The sequence below is a fragment of the Netta rufina genome, assembly GCF_964035555.1.
Source record: "Netta rufina genome assembly, chromosome: Z".
Taxonomy (NCBI): Eukaryota; Metazoa; Chordata; class Aves; order Anseriformes; family Anatidae; genus Netta; species Netta rufina.
This window is the reverse complement of record NC_140126.1, coordinates 36,554,149-36,581,831: the sequence shown is the minus strand read 5'-3', so window position 1 is coordinate 36,581,831 and position 27,683 is coordinate 36,554,149. Positions and strand designations below refer to the sequence as shown.

The 27,683-nt window shown below is 34.2% G+C and overlaps 1 protein-coding gene across 3 annotated transcripts in view; it reads right to left on the bottom strand.

Moving 5' to 3' along the window:
- Window positions 1-27,683, bottom strand: part of VPS13A (vacuolar protein sorting 13 homolog A) — a 118,927-nt gene that overhangs the window by 39,489 nt on the left and 51,755 nt on the right. For 2 of the 3 annotated variants that reach the window (XM_084305761.1, XM_084305763.1), the window contains exons 30-52: window positions 27,186-27,302; window positions 27,003-27,106; window positions 26,416-26,583; window positions 25,495-25,802; window positions 24,623-24,770; window positions 23,595-23,745; window positions 22,132-22,256; window positions 21,037-21,206; window positions 20,184-20,404; window positions 19,390-19,622; window positions 17,023-17,115; window positions 16,146-16,502; window positions 15,260-15,361; window positions 13,786-13,941; window positions 13,396-13,657; window positions 12,239-12,399; window positions 10,365-10,468; window positions 7,859-8,156; window positions 6,322-6,717; window positions 5,433-5,537; window positions 5,189-5,335; window positions 2,294-2,422; window positions 1,411-1,544 (exon numbers count right to left, since the gene is read on the bottom strand). In XM_084305761.1, coding sequence (XP_084161887.1) covers window positions 1,411-1,544; window positions 2,294-2,422; window positions 5,189-5,335; window positions 5,433-5,537; window positions 6,322-6,717; window positions 7,859-8,156; window positions 10,365-10,468; window positions 12,239-12,399; window positions 13,396-13,657; window positions 13,786-13,941; window positions 15,260-15,361; window positions 16,146-16,502; window positions 17,023-17,115; window positions 19,390-19,622; window positions 20,184-20,404; window positions 21,037-21,206; window positions 22,132-22,256; window positions 23,595-23,745; window positions 24,623-24,770; window positions 25,495-25,802; window positions 26,416-26,583; window positions 27,003-27,106; window positions 27,186-27,302 — 4,189 coding nt within the window. The remainder of the gene's footprint in view (window positions 1-1,410; window positions 1,545-2,293; window positions 2,423-5,188; window positions 5,336-5,432; window positions 5,538-6,321; window positions 6,718-7,858; window positions 8,157-10,364; window positions 10,469-12,238; window positions 12,400-13,395; window positions 13,658-13,785; window positions 13,942-15,259; window positions 15,362-16,145; window positions 16,503-17,022; window positions 17,116-19,389; window positions 19,623-20,183; window positions 20,405-21,036; window positions 21,207-22,131; window positions 22,257-23,594; window positions 23,746-24,622; window positions 24,771-25,494; window positions 25,803-26,415; window positions 26,584-27,002; window positions 27,107-27,185; window positions 27,303-27,683) is intronic. The other variant, XM_084305762.1, reaches the window with a different exon arrangement.

Below are 27,683 nucleotides of genomic sequence, written 5' to 3'. Positions count from 1 at the left end.
AGTAGCAAAGAATTATGAAGACATTCCATCTTGAGAACAGAAGCAGTACAGCTGCACTCCGGTTGTGCAGCACAGTGCTGATCAACATAATTTGCTGTGAGCATTATGTCACTCCACACAAGTAGAATGCTTGGCACCGTTCTGTACTACGCCTTGAAAAATGCTTTATGCAAAAAAATGTGAACAGAAGAATTCACGTTTTAAAGACTTGCACCCTCAACTTCAAACACTTACCCCAGTTCCATCAGGTGTTTGAGAAAACCAAGACGGAAATAAATTTTCAGTGACTGCAGATTATTCATATCTGTTAAAGTAACCTAAGTTTCAGTCCAGCTTAACAAAACTTACATAACTACCCATCTGTTTTCCAGTCCATTCCCTCATCTCTCCTATAAAATTTTAATTTATAAATTTTTATTATTTCTGCTAAATCTAAGCTAAACTTAATCGCACTGGAAAACTTTCAAATCTAACTACTTTTCCAGCTCATCTATTATTTATTTTACCCAGTCAGCACATGCATAGTTCCAGAATATCCAAGCAGATCCTTTGCCCCAAAAGGGATGCAAGGACACAAAATTGTTGTAAAATGAGACTCATGCTTTTTTAGCTCACAAAATATTTTCTTTTGTTTCTATAAACAGGTGACTGGCTTTACCACTCTGTTAACTACTAATCCTATTCAGTTTATAAAACAAAAGGTTTTTGGGTGTTCTGACAAAACTAAGACATTCAATTCAATAACAAATAGGCTTTTCTTCTCCATTATTTCAGCTCACGTAGTTGAAATGAAAAGAAAGTTTTGGATACTGATCTACTTTGCTCTACAATTTCATAGACCGCTGATACAATCGGAAAAATATGTTCCTGTGTAGGAGATGAGAGTATTCTACAGAGTATCATTTCAATACTGTTTTACACAGCACTCTAACTTCTTCCCATTATTAAATAAACCTAAAATGCTGATGTATGTATTTTGTTAATTCTGTATGTAATTTAGGCTTTTTGTAAATGTACAGTTTTCCCTCTCACTGGAAACAACTGAAAAAAGACTGGCTCCATCCTCTTGACACTCTCCGCTCAGCTATGGTAAGGTGTCCCCTCAGTCTTCTCTTCCAGGCTAAACAGGCCCAGCTCTCTCAGCCTGTCCTCATGTAAGAGGTGCTGCAGTCCTGTAATCATTCATCTTCGTAGCCCTCCTCTGAACTCGCTCCAGTAGCTCCATGTCCCTCTTGTAATGGGAAGCCCTGAACTGGACACAATACTCCAGCTGTGGCCTCACCAGGGTTGAGTAGAGGAGGAAGATCACCACCCTGTTGCTTACCTGCTGCTAAGCAGACATGGTTACAATACATGAAATAAGTGACGTGTCTCATTGCAGATATCCACACAAAAACCCTTCTTGCATACCTTTGTCCATACTCAATAATTTCTTCTTCAGTGTGGTTTATCAACAGAAATGGTGCTGCGCCATCATGGTAATTAGAAAAGGTGATCACCGTAGAATGTTCTGTCAGGTTAACATCCACTATAATTCCCCCAAGCTATCAGATGCAAAAAAATATAAAATAAATAACAGCAGAATTAATTTCTAATAAAGCAAATGTAATTCAAATATTCCTGAAACTTTTACTGTAATAGGATGAAACCACCAAATAGTGAAATGAACAACCCGTTCTAACATGATTGTAAAAAAAATTCCAAATCATACCGTTATTAGGAGACAAACACTGCATTCAGTAACAAAAATTTTGCAAAATTACAAAAAAAAAAAAAAAAAAAAAAAAAAAAAGAGGGGTTCTATACTATCAAAATCTAGGCTGGTAGTAGAGGAATCTTCCTTGAACCACTCAAACTCAGTAACGCCTCTCAAAATATTCTACTATGAAAAACATCAAAGTATTTCAGAACTGCTGCTAGATGAGGCTATTTGCAACGTAGTGGCAAATTTAGTGGCATCAAAATTACTTTTCAAAGTAGCAGTTTCACTTCACAGTTAAAGTAAATACTTTGTAGCGTTAGCTGGAAAACACAGGGAAAAAAAAGAATCTTTCTTACAGTTTCAACAGTCTGTTTCTCCAAAAAGCGTTTAAAATGAAAAATGTACATATCCTTATATAAACAGGACAGCGTGTGAATGAGAATAATATACTTGCATATATATAGCCTTTTCCTAAGCTAAGGTTCTGAAATACTTGATCGAGTCTAAAGGCAAAAAAAAAAAAAAAAAAGAGGAGAATGAAAACAGAGAACTTATTTATGCTGTTTTATCCAATTTCCAAAGGTCATTTACCTTGTTGTCCAAATGCAGTAAGAGACAATTTTCTTGCTTATCAAAATTTATCTTCTTTGGAGGCAGATCTGAATTTTCAACTCTAACAAGCAGTTTGTTGGCATCATTTTCAGGCCAAAAGGGAATACACTATTAAAAAAAAGCAGGCATTTTAAGTGAGAAGACAATGACATTCCACTTCAGCCCAAAGTTCATTTCTAAAATTTTACTCACAAGTGTAGTGCAGTCTGACCAGGAATTCTATTAAAACACCTGAGTAATTACTTACCTGAACACAATAAACTGAAAGGAAGTCAAAAGAAAATCAGACTACAGTGAAGAAACAGAGGCAGTAAGGAGCTAAAAGTAAAAATGTAAGACTTCGTATTCATAAGAACAAGTAGTCTTAAAATGGATAGTGTATGCAAAATACAGAGTATAAAGCCAAGCAGAGGTATATTTATTTATATAAAGAAAAAATCCATTGTCAAACCTGTATTTTTTTCTGTTAATAGATCTCTTGCAAAACAAGTCTAAACTACAGATCAGTCTTATAGTGACCATCAATGACAAAAAAAAAGATATTAGCATAAATACACTCCTAAGTAACTTGAGAAAGCAGGATATTGGCACATTAGCTGTTCTTTTGTGATAATATATATATCTATACACACACACAACCCCACATATTTATGTATATATATGTGTGCATATGAAATACGGAAATAAAATATGAAGCCTTAGTCAGAGTGCAGTCTGCTATTTTCACCCACAGTTGAATTCACAGCCCTTCTAGGTTTAAAAATACCACAATCTCTCTTCAATAGTTTACATTCTGAATGATAAGACAGGGAGGCACAACACAAAAAAGTTTTAATTGCAACCAAGGAAAAGTTTGGAGCAAATGAAAACAGTCCTGCCAAGGAACAAACTATGATTAGCCAAAACTCTCAATTGCATTCACAAACACTCAACAGCATTCTTCTAAAGTTCATGGTGGTTCTACACTCAGAATGAAAAGACCAGCATAAACCAAAGACTATCTAAACACATAATTTTTCCTGTATTTCAAACTGTTCACCCACAACATTCAAAGCTGCAGAAGCATCTCTTTTCAATACAGATTAAGAAAACAGATGTTTAGATTCAATTCCATTTTGAATCCTAGAATTAGATCTTCAGTGGTGAAATACTAGTTCACCAACTTACCATGCCACTAAGTTCCCTTTCCCATTGTTTCTCACACCACAGGAAGCAGAAAGACAAAGGAAAAAAATATAGTTAAACCGCAAGACTGAAGATGTTACCTACACCAACACATATTGTACAGACAAAAGAAATTCAAATTATGTTGTAATACAGCATCAAGTACAGCAAGCAAGTCTTAACATGGAACATAAGAGAGCTTAGAGGAAATTTGAAGAGAATCAGTCAACAATAAATTAAAGCTTTAAATCAAAACTAAAATAAGTAAGGAGGATTGGCATAAGAAGTTACAGAAGCAACTATAGAGAAATGAAAAAATATTTTTTGCAATAGTCATAAAATGATGCTGTTTTCAAATGTTTTGCCACATACTTGCTAGCTAACTGCTTCACCAGACATTATATTTATATTTCTACCTCCACTCCGTAGTCAGAGTTCTAATCTGTATTTAGCAGCAATCTTATCTACAGCCTTGGTCAATATTTTCTTTATTTCTTCTTCTACAGATGCATGCTGGTCAGGTGTCTTCCACTATACCTAACTTAAATCATGGTCCTTGACAAGCTATTTCATACTAGTCAATATCCAGCAACCCCCTCCTATTGCAACCTTTGGGAAACAACTGATTTTTCTTAAAAGTAGAAATTAAAGTTTCTGACAGATCAACTGCTTTCCAGACAGGAAACGGGTCCAAGAATAGATGGGCTGTACACAAGGATTGTTTTTTGCCTGAGAAGACAGGCTATTGGTTGCCAAGAAAGAAGAGTGGAAAAAAAGAGAAAAGCAGCAGAAAGGATTCTGCTTAAATGAAAACAACAAAGTAGAATGAAGGAGTTGGGGGGTGCTGGGCAGGGAATTGAATGAAGCTGAGATATTATGAACTAACATTCTAACAGGCTTGTCTCTATTCTGGGTATGCTCTCTTCCAAGACCCATTGGAGGAGAGGAAGAGGGAGATTTCACTCTTCCCAGAAGGCAGTATTCTTTCAGCTCTCATAGACCTAAATAACTCCCACAGATTGGCTATGTTTCTCCTGCATGTCCTGAAGGAAGCTCACAATATATTAACTCAGAGGCACTGAACTCAAAACACACACACACAAAAAAATTGTATTGGTACTGCAGTGCAAAAAGTGAAGCTGCATGCCCAGTCTCCAACTGAGTAGGCTTTGTAAACACAGACAAAAGCTGCCATTTCTGCACCACTTGGCCTGAGTGTCAGTGATCCATCTCCAGAAACAGTGCATTAGGAAGTTAAAACAAAACAAAACAAAAAGTGAAACAGAAGAACAGTTTGGACCTATCTGAACTGACCCATACAAACAACCTTCTTCCTATAAGCAAGTGGCATAGCATGTACCAGGTCAGCCAAACCACTCTCCCAGGTATCAGTCCAAAAACAGCACACAAATTTCAGTGCCACTGCAGAGGGAGAACACAGTAACAGCAAAGCTCTTTTTCCGCATACCACTACTTATAATGCTGGTAACACCAAAAACATTCCAATTATAAATGTGAAACAGGTTTACAATAAGTCCTAAAACAACACTGAGAAAAGGTAAGAGAACACAGATGACTTACTAAAAAAGCAATACAATTTATTCAGGCATTGTCATTGAACACTGCATGGCTCTTATCTCCTGTCACTGAGTGTTAAAACTAATTTTTTTTTTCCTTAAACAATTGGAATAGCTTCCTTGGTAAGTTTACCTGTTGCAAAACAATGGGTATCCACTTTTCTTTGCCTTCTTCAGCTACTTCCAAAGTGTATGTGCTTCTATTTGAGATCATAAAAAATGGAGTGAAAGTCACAATTCTAGTAATATTAAAACTGCTGTTGTTTATGGTGACACCAACCTGTGAGTAGAAAAATATTGTTAGACAGATGCTGCTCTGTTCTTACTTCATTTATATTTGCAGAAAGTAATGAATTTGCATGGTAAGTTTCACTCACTTGATACTCCTTTTTATGACTCTTGCATTTCACAGAACCATGACTTCCAACTGTGTCCAGTGAAAACTGATCCGACAGTTCACTATCAGTTACCATAAGCTGCACCTATAAAGAAGCAGCCTGTATTAATTTTCAATTTACGAACACTGACATCTGGAATCATATATATAGACATATATACACATAAATGTAAGCGCATATTGGAAACACTAGCATCTGCATGTAGAAGTCAAGACAAGACAACTGCCAGTATTGACTCATTCCTCAGTCAGTAGTAATCAGCATTAAAAATCTCATGTAGGAAAGTCAAATGTTAAGTTGCAATTTAACCTTAGCTTACTACCAACTCAGACTGTATCTAACAACCACGACTGCAAGTATTCACTTCTCAAGCACTGGAGCTTTACATTTTTAAACTAATTCTAAGTCTTTTAAAATCACATCTACAGTATACAAATGTAAACCCAAGTGCATACTAGTGTTTCTATTAAAAAGACAAGACATTGCAATTGTCAGTATTGACTCACATAAAGATATTTTTTGCCACCATTAACCACAGGCTATGTGGAATACGCATTTTAAGTGTAAGATACTCCAGAAGAAGTAAACATGAAGATCCTGTCCTCAACTTGTCACAAGTAAAACAACAACAAAAATGTCCTCAAAAAAAGTAAAAAAAAAAAAAAAAAAGTCCTCAACTTATCATAAGTAAAATTTCCTAGACAAATCAACACACTGTATTATTTAAAATATTCTGCCTTTAGACAGAAATACAGTAAGATTCATGCTGTTTATGGAACATAACAGTGTAGATAGCTTTCAAAGTGTAAAAACACTCCTGTACAGCAAGAGCAAACTACAGAGCTTCAAATTTTACTAGCTGTAATACCTTGTTATTTTGGAAGAAGTTTTTGGGCTGGAAAGAAAAAAGTAGTGGCTTTTTGTAATCCGGAGGATGCTTGCGGTGGATACCATCAGCTTTGTACTGCAACATTCGACCAGTTTTATTTACCATCCAGTATGGACTGTGAATTGCTATAACCATCTGCCCAGTTGTGTAGGTCACGTGGACAGCAATATCCAGTTCAGTCTTATCCAGCTCTGTGATGCAGTAGAATGTTGTGAAGCTGATTTCTGGTAGATTACTTTTTACATGGTACTCACTTTTCCAGTTTTGATCTAGATAGTTCAGCAACTGTAAATCTAATTTTGTTTGATCCAAGACTGCATTATGAATCTGGGCTGAACATCCGTCTTGCAGAGTGTTATATTTGTTCCCATTTCCCTTATTAAAAAAAAAAAAAAGTGTACATTTTCTTATCTTTGACAATTAAGATACAAGTTATTTAGGCAAAATTGTAAAGTGATTATCATATTATTTAACTGTTACATTCTTAAACATCTAAATACATTTTACAGAAAAAAAAAATCAATGCATTGTCATCATGTCATCATTGTCATCAAATCAATGCATTAGTATTTAACACAAAACTGTCACAAAATTCAAATGCGCATAACGTTTAAATGACAGATTTCTTCAACGCGGTATTTCTTTCATTGAATTCATAAGAGAGATACAGAAAGAGTCTGTTACTTCCAAACACATGGCAGAGGCCATGGTCTCTAGCTCTAGTAATTGTGCATTTGTAATAAAAAATTATTATTAAACTATTTTACCTGCATCCAAATGCTAATCATTAAGACTGTTTGAAAAAAACATTTCAGTGCCTACCCTATTATTCTAAACCTACATCAGTAAGTAGTGGAACACAATCAGGACATATCCTCAAAATGAAACATTTAGTACTGAGGAATCAGTGTCAACACTACATGATTTAGGTGTTTTACTTGACAGTGGCTCATGTCTAGTCTTGGAATGATGGCCCACTAACAGTTAAAGGGCACCTAATTGTTTGATTTCTTCTAAAAAGAGTGCACCGTCTTGCACTTCGGCTGCAATTCAAGCCAAAACCTGGCAAAAATGCAGCACTGGGAGAAAGAACACCATTCCTAAAAGTTAGTGACAGCTAGTGACAGCACATACAATGCTAATGTAGGCTGACATATTTATGTTGCTTGAGGCGATCATAATGCACAGGAAAAACTTCACTGCTTAGGTTAGGCTCAAGCTGCACAGAAAGTGACTCTCCCATAGGATTAAGCTTATACAGTGTAAACTTCTCTTTCCCTGTGTATCTAAAATATGTGTAATTAGTGAGGATTAAACCCACCATTTTTCCCATTCTGGTGCTGCTTCATTTCTGTAGATACAGACTTATCCTTCCAAGATCTGTAAACCCTGCTACAGAAAAACTCTAACAGAAGCCATTTCTTTAATATCAATTTTCAAATGTAGTTCAACCAGCTAATCAACTTTTATGACACAGGTAGGCAACACCACAAAAATGGAAGAATTGAAGAATTACCTCTACAGAGTAAGTAATGTGATATGGAAGAAGATTGCGGAGAAGAACAGAAGGCCATAAATGAACGACATATGGAAAATCCCATTGATCATCTGCACATAAAGTAGATGTCAACGTGTCTTTTACTATAACAATATTGATGATAAAGGAGTGGTTAGTTGACCTCACAGACTGGCATTTCCTTTGTAATAAGCTGTTAACATTTTTCATAATTTCGTCAAATGTAATTCCTTCACACATATCATATTCTCCATCCACTCCACTTTCATTGGCTATGGGTTGCAAACTCAGTACAGATCTGTAAATGAAATCATTTAAAAGAAACTCAGTATGAGATTGAATATTTTAATTACAATAAAGTAGAATGCAATCACAGAATCACAGGACAGCTGAGGTTAGAAGGAACCTCTGAAGATCACCTAGCCCAAGCCCCCTGCCGAGCAGGATCACCTAGAGCACATTGTGCAGGATGGCAGCCAGGTGGGTTTTGAATATCTCCAGAGAAGGTGAAACCACCAGCTCTCTGTGGTTTCCATGTTTATCCTCACAGTAAAGAAGTGCCCCCTCATATTCAGCTGGAACCTCCTGTGCTTCTGTTTGTGCCCACTGCCTCTTGTCCTCTCACTAGGCACAACTGAAAAAAGACTGGCTCCATCCTCTTGACACCCTCCACTCAGGCATTTATGAGCACTGGTGAGGTGTCCCCTCAGTCTTCTCTTCCAGGCTAAACAGGCCCAGTTCTCTCAGCCTGTCCTCATGTAAGAGGTGCTGCAGTCCTCTAATCATCTTCGTAGCCCTCCTCTGAACTCGCTCCAGTAGCTCCATGTCCCTCTTGTAATGGGAAGCCCTGAACTGGACACAATACTCCAGCTGTGGCCTCACCAGGGCTGAGTAGAGGGGGAGAATCACCTCCCTTGACCTGCTGGCAACACTCTTCCGAATGCAGCCCAGGGTATCATTAGCCTTGTTAGACACAAGAATTTAGTAAAATAAGTTAGTAGTGCTAACAACTCTAGTATTACTTAAAATATTGATGATTTCTGACAGTAATTCATTGTCTGCCTTTTCTTGCTCAAGTCAGGAAGCTAAAAGTATTTTAGATCCCAAAGAATCCTAGATTTGTACCAGCTGTGGGTTTTTGCTCCATACCTTCACATGCTTTACTCAGGCAGAAGGGGCTGCTGGGGATTCTTACGAAAGGCTGCTGAAATCCCTTACAAGAGCTGTTATACTCCATTTTCCATGAAAAAGGTATGAATAAACAATTCACTCTTTAGACAGATCCGCAAAATGTGCCCTTCTTTCTGGTCAAGTTATGCATTAAATTAATGGATTATTTTTATAGAAATGGGTTTTGTAAGGCATCCGCTTTAACCCAATCAGCTGCTCCCTGAGTGAAGATTTTTGTCAATGAACATTTTGTGACTGTCTAGGGAGACTCACCAATAATCAGTGTATTTAATCAGAAGGTTGCTAAACCTTATTAATAAATAATCTTATTAAATAAAATATGTATAGTTAGAAATATTGGTGAACTTAATAGCATGTTCAGTACATTGTAGCTTATTTAACAAAAAAAGAAAATTGAAACAGAAGGATTGCTTTCAATGACTTGTGCAGAACATGGAAGCATTCTATAACTTTTATGATTGCTTTGCAAACTTCAGCATAAAGAAACCTGCAAACTGTAATACTTGCCAGAAAAGAAAAAAAAATGGGGGGGAAGGGGACATGTTTAGGTGAAAAGAGATGGAAAAAGCCTCTACATTTCTAAAAACAGGCAAAGTAAACATCTGCCTAAAAGTTAGTGACAGTTCAGCTAAATGGTACTTAGCAACTCACTGCAGTTTCAATTGGGTGTAATCTTGAAGGTGCTAATAGCAGCATAGCTATGCTGGAACCCAAGGCTGACAAGTTTTCTTCTGTATCAGTGATGTGATGTGTGATGAAGTGCCTAAATGTATTAGTTTCAACTTTAGGTTTAAGTACCGCTAAAAACAAAAAGACAACTTTTTTTTTTCTTTTTTTTTTTAAAAAAAAAAAAAAAGCAGCTGTACTATATCACTAGACATCATTCCATTAAGAAAAATGTCTGTACTGTATCATTGCATCATGCATCATTGTGTCCCAGAAGCACCTGGACTTGAATTGTTAGAGACAGTCAAATGCTCAGCTAATTTGTTTGGTAAAATGGATTTCAGAAGTCCCTAAAAAAAAACATTTCAACTAAATGGTATCCTAATTTAACTGAGAACAGATGCTCTGAGAAGATCCTAGCCAACAATGATAGTATAATCACAGTATAATATTATACTATAACTATACTATACTACAGTATTATACACAGTATAAACAGTATTATAATTATACTATATTACAGTATTAGGTAGCAATGGGAAACAGTTTTGTATTGTTTTTTAGTATAGTTATATGGATACAACAACTGGCAATGTAGAAACATATTACATGACAAAAACAAAACGAACAAAAAAAACCAATAATGTACCTGTATGCAGACAATGGTATGTTGAATTCATTTTCTGGTGATGCAGTCCCTAAACATCTTCCTTCCTCAAAAATATTGAACGGGATTGAAAAATGATTCCTTATCTACATAAAATAAAAATCCAGCAAGATACATTAGGAAAAAATGGTAAGATAAACTTTTCTGAGCCTAACAGAATACAGAATGAGGACTCTCTCACTGTTTGTCTTACCCATTTGCCATTCAAGGTCAGGTATTTCAAAAGAACTGTCTCTAATACCAGCAAATCTCCTTAAACGATTTTGTTGTGCTGTTTAATGTTATATTTTAATTATGAAATTACTATATTAGCTGTAAAATTCTTTTCAAGGAGAAACATACCCTGCAAAATCAAAGACAAGTAAATCTGAACTGTCTAACAACTTTCCAAAGAACTTTCTTTTAAAAATACAACAGATACAAAGCTCTGTGGGTCAAAATTCACATGGAAGAAAACAGAAGGGAAGCAAAACTTTACTCACAGTTAAATGATTAACATACGTTGAATTTGGGTGAGCATTTAGCTCTTTTGTTCTTTGCAAAAATTAGTTTCCTATTTCAGTGTTCATTTAATTGTATTATCAACTCTGGGAAATTAGTCATAATCAGTTGCTCCCTTTTTAAAATTTTCGATTATTTAATGTTCTCCTTTTCAGGTCTCTCTGAAGGAAATGTCTAAAATTGCCTAAATAATCTACAAATTTTACATAGACATATATAATTAACCCAACATAAAAGCATGCATTATATATACATAGAATATCGTTCTTTCATGTCATTAATGTTAAAATTGTATTAGGTTTCCAAGCAGAGCAGTTTCTTCAGTATAGTAACTTTTTATAAATGCTGCACAGTTACCCAGTTCTGATATTTCAGCACACAACCCTATATAGAAGAGTGACAGTTTGTTTTTAATTACCAATGTTGTTGTTTTATGTGGGGAAAAAATAGAACCACATGCATCAAAAAAATACTTGTTATTCTTTCCTGTCCCCTCTGAAGCGGTATACCTCCTGGATGTCCTAAGACATCCAAGCTCTCATTATGTAATAAGGACACAAATACTAGAAAACTGCTTTTTTATTTTTGACCCATTTGCAGTTACATCAGGATCTTGTGCAACCACAAGAAAACCTAGACAGTGACCAAAATCCAGTTACCATGTTGATATCAAAGCTGAAGTGTTAACATAAGGAAAAAAAAAACACAGTAAATCTGATCATTAACCATGGACACTATCATAGAATACTACTATTTGGACCATCCATAAAATTCTGTTTGCTTTGGCCTAAGAAATTACATGTCTATCAAAAAGACTATTAAAGGTATGCTGAAAGGGCTCACTCTTCAGTTAGTTTGGTATTAAATTTGAAATGCAACTGTCAATGGCATAGGATGAAGAAAAAGAAACTACCCAACAGAAGGATAACCTTAAGGAACCAAGGTAAATTTAAGAGGTTTGAAAATTTCATACAGAGCAAATATTTCACAAGGCTAAAATTAGAGCAAGTATTAGAAAACATTAGTGATGAATTATGCTGATCTAACATCTGGTCCATTTCTAATACTACTCCATCCAGTCCCTTCATCATTTTGAAAAAGCTTTTTGTTCTTGAAAATATCTTCTAAATCTCTTTATAATAAATACACAGCAGCAGATTTATATTAATTGTTCAGATCAGTTTGTAAAATACAGTTGTAAAAATATTTATTTATAGACTACGTATTTATGATCATTTACATTATTAAAAATTTAACCAAAAAATAATTATAATGTAGGGGATACCGGATATGTACTGGATATATACCTATACATATATGGATATGTACATACTGGAAATGTACTGGATATATACCTGGATAGGAGAACGTATAGTTATAATCTTGCTTCCTTCAATAGTATCAATTTGGCAGACAATGGACCTTTCAACACCTGATTCCTCATGCCTTACTCTGTAAATACATCGACCCACTTTTGTTAATGGAATCTTCTCCACAGTGGAATGATTATGTGGACCTAGAACATACAAGGTCAGAAATGAAAGTCTCAAAAGGGGGATAAAGATACATTTGAAATACAAAAATGTACATTCAAGAGTATTTTATGTACCACTTTACCTCCACAAAAATTCAAAGCAAACAAGGACAACCACCACTTTCAGTCTGACAAACCTGTCATGTCACCAAATAAATAGAATCATAGAATTATTAAGGTTGGAAGAGACCTTCAAGGTCATCAGGTCCAGCCATCCCCATACTACCAATGTCATCCACTAACCTATGTCCCTAAGTGCCAGGTCTAACCTAGGAAAGATTCTCCCGCTCCCTCCCCCACTCCGCCACAGGAACAAGCATAAATGAATAAATTATGAATGTACATAACTTAAGTACATTCCATCTTTTGCCTCTGCAAATAAAATTCGTGCCTAGAGAGAAATATTTACAAAATATTATGGCTTACTAGAAAAGTACAGCACATAAATATTAGAAAATAATTCAACTATTAATAAATAATATGGTCAAGATTTGTTTGCCAAATCAGTTTTGAAAAACTGTCAATTGCTATGACAAACTAACTTTTTAACACCATTAAAAATCGCTAAATTTTATTTCAGCTTTAACTGTGTTCTTTAAATAAAACAATACTTTCTTAAAAGTAACTTCTCTCAACATGTATACATGCATCCCTCAGTATTGTTAAAAAAAAAATAAATTGGCAGCTTAATTCTGCATTAACTTGTGAATACAAACAAAAAGCATTTGATTGCAACGGAACTAGGAAATAAATATTAGTTATCTAAAAGTTACCATGGTAGGAAATTTATTTAACAAGCAATATACATGCAACTTTTAGCTAAAAAGGTCAAAGCAGGATTTCAAACACTGGGATGCATCTATAATACGAAGAATCATTCCTTTCATGTTGTGCAGTCCTCCAGTATTTACTGACAAGTAGAAGATGCATCATGCCTCATGCTACAAAAACATAAGGTTTATGAACTTTGGAACTTACAGATTTGAATGTAAAACCTTTTGCTACTCAGAGTGGTCATTGCGGTGAACTGGTCACTCTCATTTTTAGTTCTGACATATTCCATATTTAAATTCTCTCCATCTACTAAATGAAATATTTTTGCTCCAAATTCGACATTGAGGACACTAAAGGAATCACTGGGTGAGACGGTGATGGGAAGTCCTAAAGAATTTATTAGTACAAATGGCGCTCGGTCTTTTTTGAAGATGTCTGAAGTTTGACTTGCTGCTTCAGCAAATGCCTAGAAAGCAAAGATACAAAACACAAATATGAAGTAAGTAAAACACAAAAATGAAGTAAGGCTTCAACAGAAGAATCTGTGCAAACATACATTTAACACAAATCTGACACTGTCGTTATCTTTCTTACCGTGCCCAAGTTACTCAACATTTGTAGACCACATTTGGATAGTGTAATATTCAGCTGGTCTTTTGAGGAAACATTAATTACTGTTTTATGTTCTGGAACTTTGTAGTTTTCTTCTGCATCTGATTCAACCACTGCTTTTTTAGGCTTCTTCTTCATCTGAAAGGAGATTTATATATTTTTTTAATTCTTATCTGATCAATCTTTCTGTAAAGCAAGTCTCATGACTTTTTTTTTCTACTCTTCTCTTCCTACTTCTGTGCCCTTACTATTTTCCTATTTTGTTCATGGTTTTATTCTCAATTTAAAACAGAAAGAGGGAAAGAAGACGGCAACAAGCAAAAGATAGATTTCAGAAGTCAATTAGATTGCAATTATAGCAGCTAAATTTATATTTATTCAAAAATAAATGTCCCCATATACTTACATACCTAGTTAATGCTGTGTGAAAACATTTATCTTAACACATCTAATATGACTATATAAAAACTATATACATAGTTTATTTCTCATTCTTAAAATACTAACTCTAAATATAGTCTACATGTTTCCAAACCATGTACTCACTTTGTATGTTTTTTTTTTAGTATTTGACAGGAAAAAAGAAAAAAAAACAAAAACAACTATATGAAGTATTTTCCAGCACTTCAGTGTTTCTGGAAATGATGCATTTCCAAATGTTACATTTCAAATCCTAGGCAATGAAGTATGAGCTTTGACTCACTACCTTATACCTTCCTCCTGCATTAGGTCTCTTATCTTTTTAGGAACAGTCATAAAAGCAAGTTCTTAATTTCTGAGGTCACTGCTGTAGAAAGCTGTTTGATACTAACTTTTGTAGGAGAAGGACATTTATCGCATTCTGAACAAGCTCTCAGGCAAAAAAAAAATATTGAAAAATTACACAAATCAGCTAACAATGCAATAAAAGAGAGTTAAGAGAGAACAGGGAAAACACAAATAAAAATCCATCTCCTTTCCTTAAAAAAAAATCCTTATCTACTTTGAAAGCAGAATCAAGACTGTTTTCAAGAGGGAGATGAAATAAGAAAAACAGTATTCCCACAAGTGTCATTGCTTCCAGTATGGTACAGATACTACCATGGAACAATATGAGTGTTCTATCTTTCCAAAGCCACTGAATGTATCAATTACATATGACCTGACTCTTTAGACACTTTAACATAAAACCATCATGATTATCTAGTGCAATAGGAATCAAACCTTCCTGTCACCTAAAAGACAGTATTATTTAAAAGATATGAGAGTCTGGATGTTTACTGGTGCAAGACCTGGTTTCATTCACTAACAGGGAAAAAAAAAAAAAGTATCAGTAACTATGAAGAAGGAACAAAATCATTACATATTTTTTTTAATATCAGTAATAAAAGGTGCAGAGTACATACAACATAATTTTATCCCCGCCCCCCCCCAAGGAATTAAAATAAAAGATTTGAGTTTAGCTTTGGAAATATACCTTGATTTCTAGAATCCAGGGTTTGAATAAATCAGTCTTCTCAATTTCTAGTGGTTCAAGTAATGGTTCCCACACCCCGAACATCTCATTAAAATAATGTACCTATGGGAAATGGAAATGTCAGTTAGGAAATTGCATACAACTTAAATCAACAAAAGCTCTACAGATTTTAAGACTTCAAATTCTGATTTTCAAATATATTAATTATTTTGGACTATAGAAGACAGTCAGATTGTACTTTTAGTCAACTCCTACCATAAGATGAAGTAAATAAATTAAGTAAATAAATGAGGCATGCAAGTCTCTATTGGGAAGACCCATTTCCAAATTAAATTGTGTAAGGTCTGTCACTTAAACTATAATTTTTGCTTATGCTGTAGGCACTAGAAGTCTGAAACACTATGAAATAAGGATGAATCTACCTACAATGACCAATTAATTTAATATAACTAATTTCCAAATATTGGAAATTTTGGAAGATTTATGTATGAAACTGATATCACATAATACTTTACATGTACAGAAATGACATATGAATATATTATATTGCAATCTTAATTTGCCATTGTCACACAGTTTTAGCCAGCTGCTACTCCAAAACTTAATATTGTCACAACAGTCCTCTGGGAAGCTGTATTAAGTTTAAATGTGGATGAATGTCACATTGTATAAACTCAATTACTATCATTAATACCTTATATTTAATGCATTAGATTTTCACTTTAGCTAACTTAAGACCTTATTCCTGTCCTGCTGCTACAATACATGTATGTACCATCAAGAGCTTAATCATCAAATATACGGGTGATTTTTCTTTTATTTTCTAAATAAGATAATGAGCTTAATATCTTAAGAGAATTTTTCTTCCTCAGCTAGGATTCCTCACCTCTAGCTCAAGCTGAGAATGTAGGTTGATAAGTGTACTCCAATTTTTGACTTCTCCAAGAAATGAGGATTTGGCTAAGAGCATTGGTACAGTTCGGTGGCCAACCCCAGCTTCAAGTGTTAGAATGAGAGATTCTATACACATTTTCAATGACTCTCCTGTGGGAACCAGTTCAGAGGTTGGATTTGAGTCTTCATTTTCATTTGACTCTTCAAGAAACCACATTTTTAGATTTTTTACATCTTTCATATTCCACAAGTCTGGAGGAATTTGACTAATCTCTTCTTCAGTTGTTTCTGCAGTTCGATAAAGGGCGGAGGTAATAGTGATTACTGTATTTATGATAATTGGTGAAACCTACAAAAAAGAAGTTGGAATAATTGGAAATGAGAAGCTAGTACAGGAAAAGGTATGCTACTTTCAGACACAAAATCTTAACAAATCATGTTACACCAACAAAAAAGTTCTCTACAATAGTTCTGTTCTCTACAGGACTCTTTCCTCACATATGAACACGGATTTCTTTCCATAAGCTACATTTTAACCTGTTCATATTTTCAACCCCTGCCTTTCTTCCAGATAGGAACTTTCAAACCTATATCGTTCAACACCATATATGAATGCTTCAAAACTTTATTCTGTACATCAGGCTATTTTATAGTACTCAGCATCCAAAAACACTGTGACATAATAGTTATTAAATTTTCTTTGTTTTTACATCCTAAACAGCAAAGTTACCTGATGAAGAACAGAAACAATTCACCACTTCAGTCATTCCTGATTTTTTTTATTTTTTTAAGAAACAAGCACAAGCAACTTTAAAGACTTCTGAGCAGGAAGGAGCAGAGAACTAAAAGCCATAAAAATATCGACCTACTTTTACTGTCAGAGATTTAATCATTAGATCAGCTGACTGTGGATTAGTACCAGATTGCTTCATCTCAAAGAAGAAGTCACAAGGCTGCAGTACCTACACAAAAGAGTACAAAACACGTAGAGAAAAATAAAAGTATTCTAAAAAGCATATAATTTTAAATATCATACATTAAAAATACTGAAAAGTAATCATTATTCGTTCTTCAAAATTAAGAGCAACCTTAACAGTAATATATTCTCCAATGTAAAGAAAGAAAGGCATCAGAAGCATCACCTCAGTTATTCTCAATCATTAAAAAGCATCAAATGTCAAATACAGGAAAATGTACTACACTATGCTTGTGACTTTTGAGGGGAATCAGACTTTTCAGATAGTGAAAACAAAGCAAACATACTGAATAAATACATCACAAAATCACAGTGACTCAGTTAAAGCTTTGTTTTACAGACATTGCATACTCCTATTTACCAAGGTTAACCAAAACCTATGCGTTTAACAAAGCAGGCTGATGTAGTTAGTGTCTGTACTCCTGAAACTGTATTGACAACAAAACTTACTCTTGAGTTCCTTATCTGAGAAAATAAGTGTGGTGGTGTTTTTTTGTTTGTTTTTTTTTGTTTTTTTTTTTTTTTTTGTTGTTGTTTTTGTTTTTTTTTGTTTTTTTAATAAAAAAATTTCCAGCAATGTTAATTTTGTAATCTTTCCCAGCATCTCTGTCCACATCTAAATCATATACTGGAGGCATAGATATATGATATTTTAGATAGATATTTTCCCCAGTGAGTTTGATCTAACAATTTTCAGTCTGTTATTATTTCAACCACTGCTGCTCAAATTCACCATTTTATTTATTTATATATTTTTGGTGGTACAGTAAAGAAAGAAACATTCCTCCTTAGACCAATGTACATGTGAGAAATGTATGGAAAGAACTTCATTATTTGCACCACTCTAAATTCAGGAGCTAGCTTGCTGAAATCTGGGGAATCTATTCATCTGGAGGACAAATTCATCTACCACTAGTGTCCTCAAGGTTTAGGCATTATAAAATCTTCATGTGAATATAAGTCTTCAGATATCTTACAATCTTCATAAAACATCATACATACATTTTCTTGCTTGACTAAATTCAGTGGAATGTCATCTGAATCTCTAGATCTCTTATTAATTTACCTGACTGAAATTATATTGTTTATGGTAAAGCTGGGTTCAGAGATTTCTTATTTTTCAAAAGGGGCTAATTACAATGCTACCTGAAGAGAACATTTTATTTGACCCCTTGAGAATTTTAAATCTTGAGAACTTTCCAAATCATTCCAAGAGGGCAGGTACTATTTTGAGTACCAAAACTAACATCCTAAAACGCTTCTTCTTTCATCATAAAGATTCTGTCAGACAGATCTTCTGTTTCTACAGTCTGAGATGTGAGAATCTGGCAGGAGTTGTTTTTGTAAGAATGAAAGCAGGGCCTGAATGCTTTTACTTTCATTCTGTAAAGATGGCCACATTTGTGCCACATTTACCACGTACAGAAATGAAAATTAAGAGATTCTGCACTGTATTGTGTCTATCAATGCAAAAATTACTTTCTCAACTACAGATTTTTAACAGATTAATGCAATCAAAGATTGTCTAGCCCAGGAGTAAGATCATAGAATCATAGAACAGCCTAGGTTGAAAAGTACCTTAAAGATCATCTAGGTTCAACCCCCTGGCTCTGGGCAAGGTTGCCAACCACTACAGCAGGCTGCCCAGAGTCACATCCAGCCTGGCCCTGAATGCCTGCAGGAACGGATTTCCATGAATGTATCAGATAAAGAGATGGAGTGGAAGTCCCTATTCTTTGCAATTACCGCTTTGTTTTGGCCTACATAGCTCCATAAAGTAGGCAGGTTTTTATTAAAAAAAGTATTTTTATAAAGTATTTATGAATAACTTACTGTACACAATTCATAATATATACTTTCTATTCTGTCTGTGATCCTTTGTTATTCACTAACATAGCTATTTAACACAGTTTCAGACTGAAATTCCAAAAGGAGTATACTTCATCCGAAATAGTGTATTCTCACAAAATACTCTTTATTTGGCTTACACTGGACATCAGAGATCATTACATTTTTACTCCTCCAGGCCCTTAATTTTTCCATTGTCATTGAAAGCAAACCTCAACGCCACAGATTAAGATGAAACTCTTTAGCTTAACACACAAAAGAGAATAAAAGCAACAATATAATCCAAACAAAAAATTTATTAATATATCCATAATAGACATTCTAATGATAAAAACTTCTCAAGTAACTTACATTCTAGTAGCACAAGTAATATAGCATCTTTTCAAAATAAACTGGATGTTATTAAACTCACCGTAGTAACGTTCCCTTTCCTTTTTTCTGGAAGGAATGGGCATGCTTTCACTTGTATCTCTTTAACAGCAGCTGTCATGCTATACCTTTCAGGGCTATTTTTAATGAAGACTTCACACTGTGTTGTAACCACCAATGCAGGAGCATCACTTCTTGTTAAATCAGCCACAAACACAATCTCTGGATTTTTAACAATAATGTTCATTTCCATTGTAGAGACAGGCTGCACAGGTGCTTCAAAAACATAAATTCAATTTGATTAATTGCTCAAAGCTTAAACTGTCAGTATTTACATCTATTGTTTTTATTGTTTATAACATTTAGAGGTATTCTAAAGATTTAGTGCTAAGATCTAGCAAAACTGGCATCAGGAAACATGTAAATCCCTGCCACTGACCTATTTCTAGACTCTTTACTGCAGATAAAAAACTTTTAAAGCCTTAACTACTTTCAGGCATAACAAAAAATCATGACTGTGGTAGACAAACAAATCTAGGGATTGCCAGATGTAACTCTCCTTTTCCAACTTATTTAATTTTAGAAATCAATTTTTAGGCATTTCTGAGAAGACAGAGCATCATTTGGAAATGAAGACTGAAGGTCATAAACCAATTTTCGTGATGCAAAGAAAGAAACATCAATGGTTAAAAGAAGCTGTTCTATACACACAAAACAACATAAAAAGAGTATTATAATTTTTTAGAGTATTATTATGCTGAGTATAACTAGATATTTATTTAAATATATTTATTTATTTTCTTTAAAAAAAAAAAAAAAAGTATTTCCAGCATGTACCTTGCTCTTTTAAAGGTAAAGACTGTTTGAGATTTCTCTGTGCAGCAGCACTTTCTGCATTAGCCTTTAGGAATATATCTGCAACAGTAAGTAGAAATTCCATGCTTGCACAAAGGTATATCTCTTGAACAATCATGTCAAAAACAGTGCCATCTCTCCCCTGCTTATAACTTATATCCACCATAACTTTCTTTTCAAATCCATGCTTCATTTCCACCATCCTGAAAGACCATTAAAGCAGCATTTAAGGAAACAATAAGAAAAGAGCCACAAATACTGAAAAATACTCGATTCTCTCCATATGCAATACATTAACAAAACTGTACTTAAAAAGTGATACTGAAAACCTTGAAGCTTAACCAATGCTTTAAAGCATAAGAAATCAGTATCAACATAAATTCTATAAAACTTCAAAACTGACAAGACTCCTGCATATTGGCAACTGAAGGTGTTCATAATTTTAACAACATAGACTATTACACTTATTTGTTTACATTTCAAAGTGTTATACCTAAGTTTGTTATTCTTTGGAAAGAAAATCTGAGTCTTACTGCCCACTGGTTTATTAAAACAGTAAATTAAAAAAAGTAAAATGAAAGTAAAAGAAGTTTCCTTCAGCACTTAGCTACTTCAAGTTTGTCAATAGCACCTGTATTGGTCTGTCACAAAAAATCATATGGAACAAATGGCAAAAAGAAAATACAAGTCTTATTCACAAACACTGAAATTATAACATGCACAACAAGAACTACCTACATCAAAAACAGCTGTTTTTAAAAGAACAGTAAAACAGAAATATTTGTAGCTCTATGGCAAGCTCCAATAAAACAGTAATTTATGTCAAAACACAGACCTTGGTGTAGCCTTCTGGATTGACTGTCTTTTATCATCTAATGTACAGTTTGCTAGCTTGACTGAAGCATTCATTGAACCATCTGATAACATTTTGACTGCAGCTGACATTAAAACTAACTTAAACTCTGCAAGCTTCAACAGGTCATCTCTCTGATCCAAATTTGTAACCTGTTTAAATGGAATGAAAATATATTTGTAGGATTGCTTACAGGAAATGGAGATTACACAACAGTGTGCTATACAGCTTTATTGTAACTGCTAAGAGTTCTAATAACAATACACTAAATGAACTCGCTGATAATTCAAAAGACAACAAAAATCAGTAACACACGGGGAAAGTTCTGTTAAAAGAAAGCTTTACCTTTCTACAAGATTGTTAGAGCAAGTCTACTTTAGTGAAAGGGTAACTGTGCTTAAAAGAAAGTAGAACTGTCATATGTAGGTTTTGATTTTTTTTTTTCTGTTTTTAAGTTTAACAATATGCAGATTAAGCAAAAAATGCCAAATGTGAGAAATTAATTTTTTTTCCCTTATGGCTATATGGGACACTACGTAGTGTCCAGCCAGTCTTCAAAATCTAAACTAATACACTTTTTTACAACAAAATACTAACATACCTTTTGTCAGAAATTTGCTGACAAGTTTTAGCAGTTTTTCTTTTTCTTTTACCAAGAAAACTAAAAATGCATTTGTACTGTGATACATATTCTAAATCTCTCTCTGCAACTTTACTTAGGTGTCCACACAAGTATGTATAACTGAAAAAAAGGCCTGCATTCCTCTGTATTTCCCCTCCCCCAAAGAGTCTTTTAATCAAGATTAAAAGATTTTAATCAAGATTTTAATCAAGTCAGCAAATTTGAAGTCAAATCACATCACAGAAGCTGCCATGTATGATGTGTTACCATTGGCCACTGTCTTTCCTGACAGCTGGTTTAGTTAAAATAATTTTTTATCATTTATATTGGTTTTGTTTTTAGTACTAGAAATCATTCTCTCTTCTCATAAACCAAAATATTCCTGTGCATAATTTCCAGAACTTTAGGCAACCTCAAAATTATTTCTTTCTCCCTGAAACCAAAATTATACCTACCTGTTTTGAATTTGGACTATACAGCACCAATGTCAGGGAGTCGAATCTGAAATCCAGTTTTAGTGTTGTTTTTATTTTTACAGGTGAGTGCAATTCTACTACAGCTGATGTCACAACTGTTACACCTTTCAGAAATTAGAAACACATTAAATAAAATAACTTGACAGTAAATATGGAAAATAATATGTATCCTCAAAATCACTATAATAAACTACAGCTTACCTATTCCTCCACATGTAAACCCATTACAGTTAAGTCCAATCTGGTTGAGAAAATTCACATACATTTGAGAACGTAAAATGCTGTGTATGTATCTTCTATATGCAGTTCTGACCACTTAGATACACGTATACAGCTTCCTTTAATGGTATACAGTACTTCATGCTGGAATCTTACACAGAACGCAAGTTCCTACTTTGTTTTTGAGTGTGTGCTGAACAGTTAATGACTAATGATGCCTACTCAGCAGGGATAACTTTTAGTAATGCCAGAAGTAGTCAACATGAGCCAGCAGTGTGCCCCAGCAGCCAAGAGGGCAAAACTACATTTTGGGGTGCAGAGCCAGCTGGTTAAAAGAGGTGATTCTCCTGTTACATTCAGCATTGGTGAGGCCTGCACCTTGAATATTGTGTGCAGTTCTCATCTCCACAACATAAAAAGTACGTTAAGGTCCTTGAAAGCCTCCAGAGGAGGACAGCAAAGCTGCTAAGTGCTGAGGACACAGAGCTTGTTTAGTCTGGAGAAAAGGAGGCTGAGAGCTGACCTTACCGCCCTCTGAAACTTTCTGAAAAGCACAGAGGGAGGTACTGGTCTCTGCTCCCTGGTAACTGATGACAAGACATGCAGGAATGGCACTAAGCCACCCCATGGTAGGTTCAGACTGGACACAAGGGAAAATTTCTTTACTGTGAGGGTGGTCAAACACTGAAACAGGCTTCCTGGAGAGGTGGCTACTGCTTGTCAGTGTTCAGAAGGCAATTGGACAGTACTCTCATTACAACCCTAATTTTTGATTAGTCCTGAAGATGTCAGACAGCTAGACTAGAAGTTCTCTGATGATCCCTTCCAACTACACTACTTTGATCTATTCTATACTTACAAGACAAACTTTTAAAATACTAATAGCAACAGAACGAGCATACAGAGGCAAAAGACTAACAGAGCAACTTTCTAAAGTTAAAATGTTACCAAACCCAGCTGACAGACTTTTATGTGCTTGCTGCATTACTGCCAGAAGAGCAGTAAAACACATCATTCTGTAAGACCCACTACAGCAGCTTAGTTGGTCCTAGTCATTACCATTAATGCAGGGTATGTTTGAACAAATGATGTCAAGATAACAGAGGAATACTGTTAAAAACAAACGAATCTGGCATCTTTTCATAAATGTTATTACAACAAAAAGAATAAGCTGAAAGTAATACCTAAAAAGCTAGACAACATTTAATTATAGAATACGTTACCTGCAGATTGCTGTGAAGTACTCTGGATATCGCTACAATGGCTAGTTGTATCTTTTGGTTCTGGTAAAGGTGGTGATGCATCCGAGCTTCCACATATATTTTCATTTAGTGTCCTCAATATTGTTGTAATGTCTTCCTGACTGAGAATTAGCTTAAAAAAAAAAAAGATTGTTAATAAACGTAGAACGTACCTATTCATTAAACTTTTGGTAACTGAAATCTAAATTTTTAGATAAATAAATAAAGTTCATCTAATTTGAATCACTAGTTAGGAGACTAAAGAAACAAGAAAAAAAGTTTTCTAAAATCTGCACAATTCCTTAAAGTAAATTCTAGAAATCAAAAGTTGTTCACACATTTTGTTTTCTTTTTCCACAAACTTTCTTTGTAAAGCTACAATTTAGAAATTGACTTTTAGAAAATACAAAACAGTTTAACCTACAGTTGCTTAAAATTGTTAAGCGTGTTTAGTCAAAAGGTACTTCACAACAAGGGTTACTAGTTTTATTTCAAAATTTAACAAAAAGGTTTTCTCATACATCTAACATGCTTTAAATTTTATGACATTTAATTTAAATGAGAATGTGCACTAACTGAAGCTTGCTGTAGGTATGAATTCTGCAGTTGACCATGTCACTAACAAACTGAAGAATAAAACCCAAGTTTTTCTACTCTATCCTTCAAAGATACCAAAAGACGCATAACACAAGGCTATAAAAGCATACTCATTTCTAAATGGCAACAGTAATATATAGCACAAAGTCTATCTGCAGTATTGCAGATGAAACCCAGATCAGAGCAAAAATGTATTCACTTCCTTTTTCCTGTATGAAACAACAAAATCCATTCTACCTTTGTGTCTTTAGATCAAATAATAAGCTAGTGAGCTTGGGATTTTGTGGACAGGAAAAATAAATCTATTAATAATTAAATCTATATTATTTATATAATTTGATATTAATCTATTAAATTAAATCTATTAATAAATCTAAGGTTTTTAATAGTTGCTTTCAGAAAAGACTGCTTACATTCATAGGTTTGAGTCGTCCAGATATTTCAATATCAGGAACTTCAGTATACCATGCAGCAGCTAAATTTCGTTCAACAACTACTTCCAGATTGAGTGGCTGCAGCAGCTGTACTTCACTTTGTAATGTATCCTGCTCATAGTATGATCTGTGAAGAGAAACAAAGTACTATCAGCACAACATACTACTTACATGTTCTAACAAACATGAACATGTTTCAGTCTTTTCTTGATTTTTTTGAAAAGTACTGTAAAACAGTCTTCATAGCTGAGTGCACTACTCCTAAAATATCTAGTTAAAGCTTTGCTCCAGCAACTAAACATCATTTCTCGGCAGGGAGGAGATATATAGACCATATGTCCAGTATACTAGCTTTTTGCAAGTTATGACCTCTTATCAACTGGAGAGCAGTTCCTTCTCTCTTCAGTATTCAACTGTTTGAAAATCCCCTTCCTCTTCCGCTCCTGCTCTTAATCTCCAGCACCAAAGCCCACTTACAAATGTTTCTTTACATCTATCTGGCTTTATTTATTTCCTGATAAAAATAGCTTAAAAAAAAGGTTAAAATACCCATTTACAAGTGGGTTTAACTTGTCCCAAAGCAGTGAATAATTCCTAAATTTATTAATCTACATGACAGTCTGTAAACAGACATTCTGTGATTTGCTTCTATTAAAAGACCTGTAGAATGCTGTTTGTCCTAAGCCATATATTTTAAATATTAATTATTAACTTCCTGTTATATTTCAAGATAATAGTGTATCTGACAATAACCAACCAGTAATTATTTTGATAACAACTTCTCAAAGCTCTTCAACTGATGTATTCCACAATGACTATAGAAATTTGAAAAAATCTTGACACAACATTACCTGTATAACTTCAGTTCGCTCAAATTCACTGTCATAGAGTCAACAACAGGTGGGAGATTGTACCAAGATTTTGATTTAGCAATAAAAAATTGGTTCTTTACAGTAATTAGACCAAGATCAGCCACCAGGACATTCGCAGACACTGCTGATTGTGGAATTATCACAACAGGTGCTTTGATATTGATATCTAGTGCCAAACGAGAACTACGCTCTGCTAGCTCTTTTACACCTGTAGCTGCTTTCTCTGCTGCTTGAACAGTTGCCTCAGTAAGAGCTTCTTTGGCAGCTTGAAAGTTATTTATAAAAGCCTAGGAAAAAATACAGAATTTGGGAGTTTTATTAAGAATTATATTACTTCAAGAACTCTAAGAATCATAGTATTTTAAATAGCAAACCATCTAAAGATACTACTTTTTCTAAACACTTTAATTCCTTAGTAGGATAATCTCTCCCAGAATATGACAAAATATGCCTATATAAAAATTAAATTCCATACTAAATGTTTGATAAGTCAGATGGAAACAATAATGATTTTGTAACATGACTTGTATGAATTATTTACTCATTTGATGTGTAAAAGATTGATTTATTTAGCAGAATGTACAGAAAAGGCATTCATTTTCATGGCTTAATACTTATATTTCATCGCCACAAAACAGTGTATGTATCTATAATTTGCCACAGATCATTAAAAAAAAGGGATAATATTAGCAAACATTACTGCTTAACCATCCACTCCACAATAATGAAAATATAGATAAGAAAAGTAAATAGTTCAATCATATATCCAGCAAAGGTTTTACAAGATTGCAAGAATTCTAACACAAATAGGCACCATCTTACATGGGATGCTTTATCCTTTTCTAGATTTGGCAGTGGTGTCTGCATGCTAAGGAACATCAACTCGAAAATTTAACTTACCAAAATAGAAGAAACAAACTTGTTGACAAAAACTACTTGAATACACCCAACTGTTAGGCTCATACTATTGTCAACAACATCCATGTTTGCATATGCAATTCCATCTGTAGCATTCACATAAGATATCATTTTGAAGTTGAAGACTTCTTTTCCTGTGATGTAAAGAGCCTTAGGAAGAAAAACAGAGCACCTCCAATGTAAAAACTTATGCTAGAGAAAACAAATTCCAAAATATTATCTCACGCTTCTAAAACATTTTTAGTTTAAATACATTAACAGTAAATGAAACAAACAAACAACATCATCATCTTTGAAACAGCTGAAAATACTCAGTTAGAATTTCATCTTGAACAATTCTTTTGATTGAGCCTAATGAGCAACCAGGAATCACAGTTGCACAAAATCGACAAAATTTTGGTGTAACAATACTGGCTACAGAAACAAGTCTGCCTGTAGAAAATAATACTCCTAGCAAACAGGAAAAACAAACAAACAAACAAACAAACAAACAGATCTCACAGTTCAGTTCAGGTCAATTTAGCATCTATAATCCATTCATAAATCAATGACACATAAAAATATCATACCTTTTTATACAATGCCATCTCGTCAGAATCCATGATAATGATGTTCTTTAATTTTGCAGTTACTTCTGTTTCTGCTTTTTTCATGATCACTTCGCTATCCAGACCTTAAAATTGACATACAAAATCTAGAGACTCTTCTGGTTACAAAGTTTCATGCCTCTGTTATTAAAATTTTATTCTTACCTTCAATGTGAATTTCAGCTATTCTATGTTTTTTCTCTCTAATAAAGACACGTAAACAAGATAAATCCGCACAGATATTGAGGTCTATAACATCTTCATACTTTGATTTTTTTGATGCTGTAGGAAATACAAAAAAAAAAAAGCAGTTCTTCAAGGAGGAGACATAAATAATTTTTCTTCAAGAAGAGACAGAAAATTTAGTACCCCTTCTCTGAAGTCTAGAAAGTCTACAGTGTGGGTGAGATGCACAGCACTCATTCTAGCAGGTAGGACAGGAAGGAACTGCTTGCATATACAGTAGTCTTTATGTGTTTCACAAACTTTGGTATACACCATCAGTACTTTATTAACTGAAATTCATTTTATAAATATCCACATGGCACAAAGCAAAATCAGAAATACTGTATTCAGGACTAAGCAGTTTACTTCTAATAGTGTTAACATGATAGCTGCATTAATATACTCTTCTACCTGTTCTATCGATGAGTCATTTGCAAC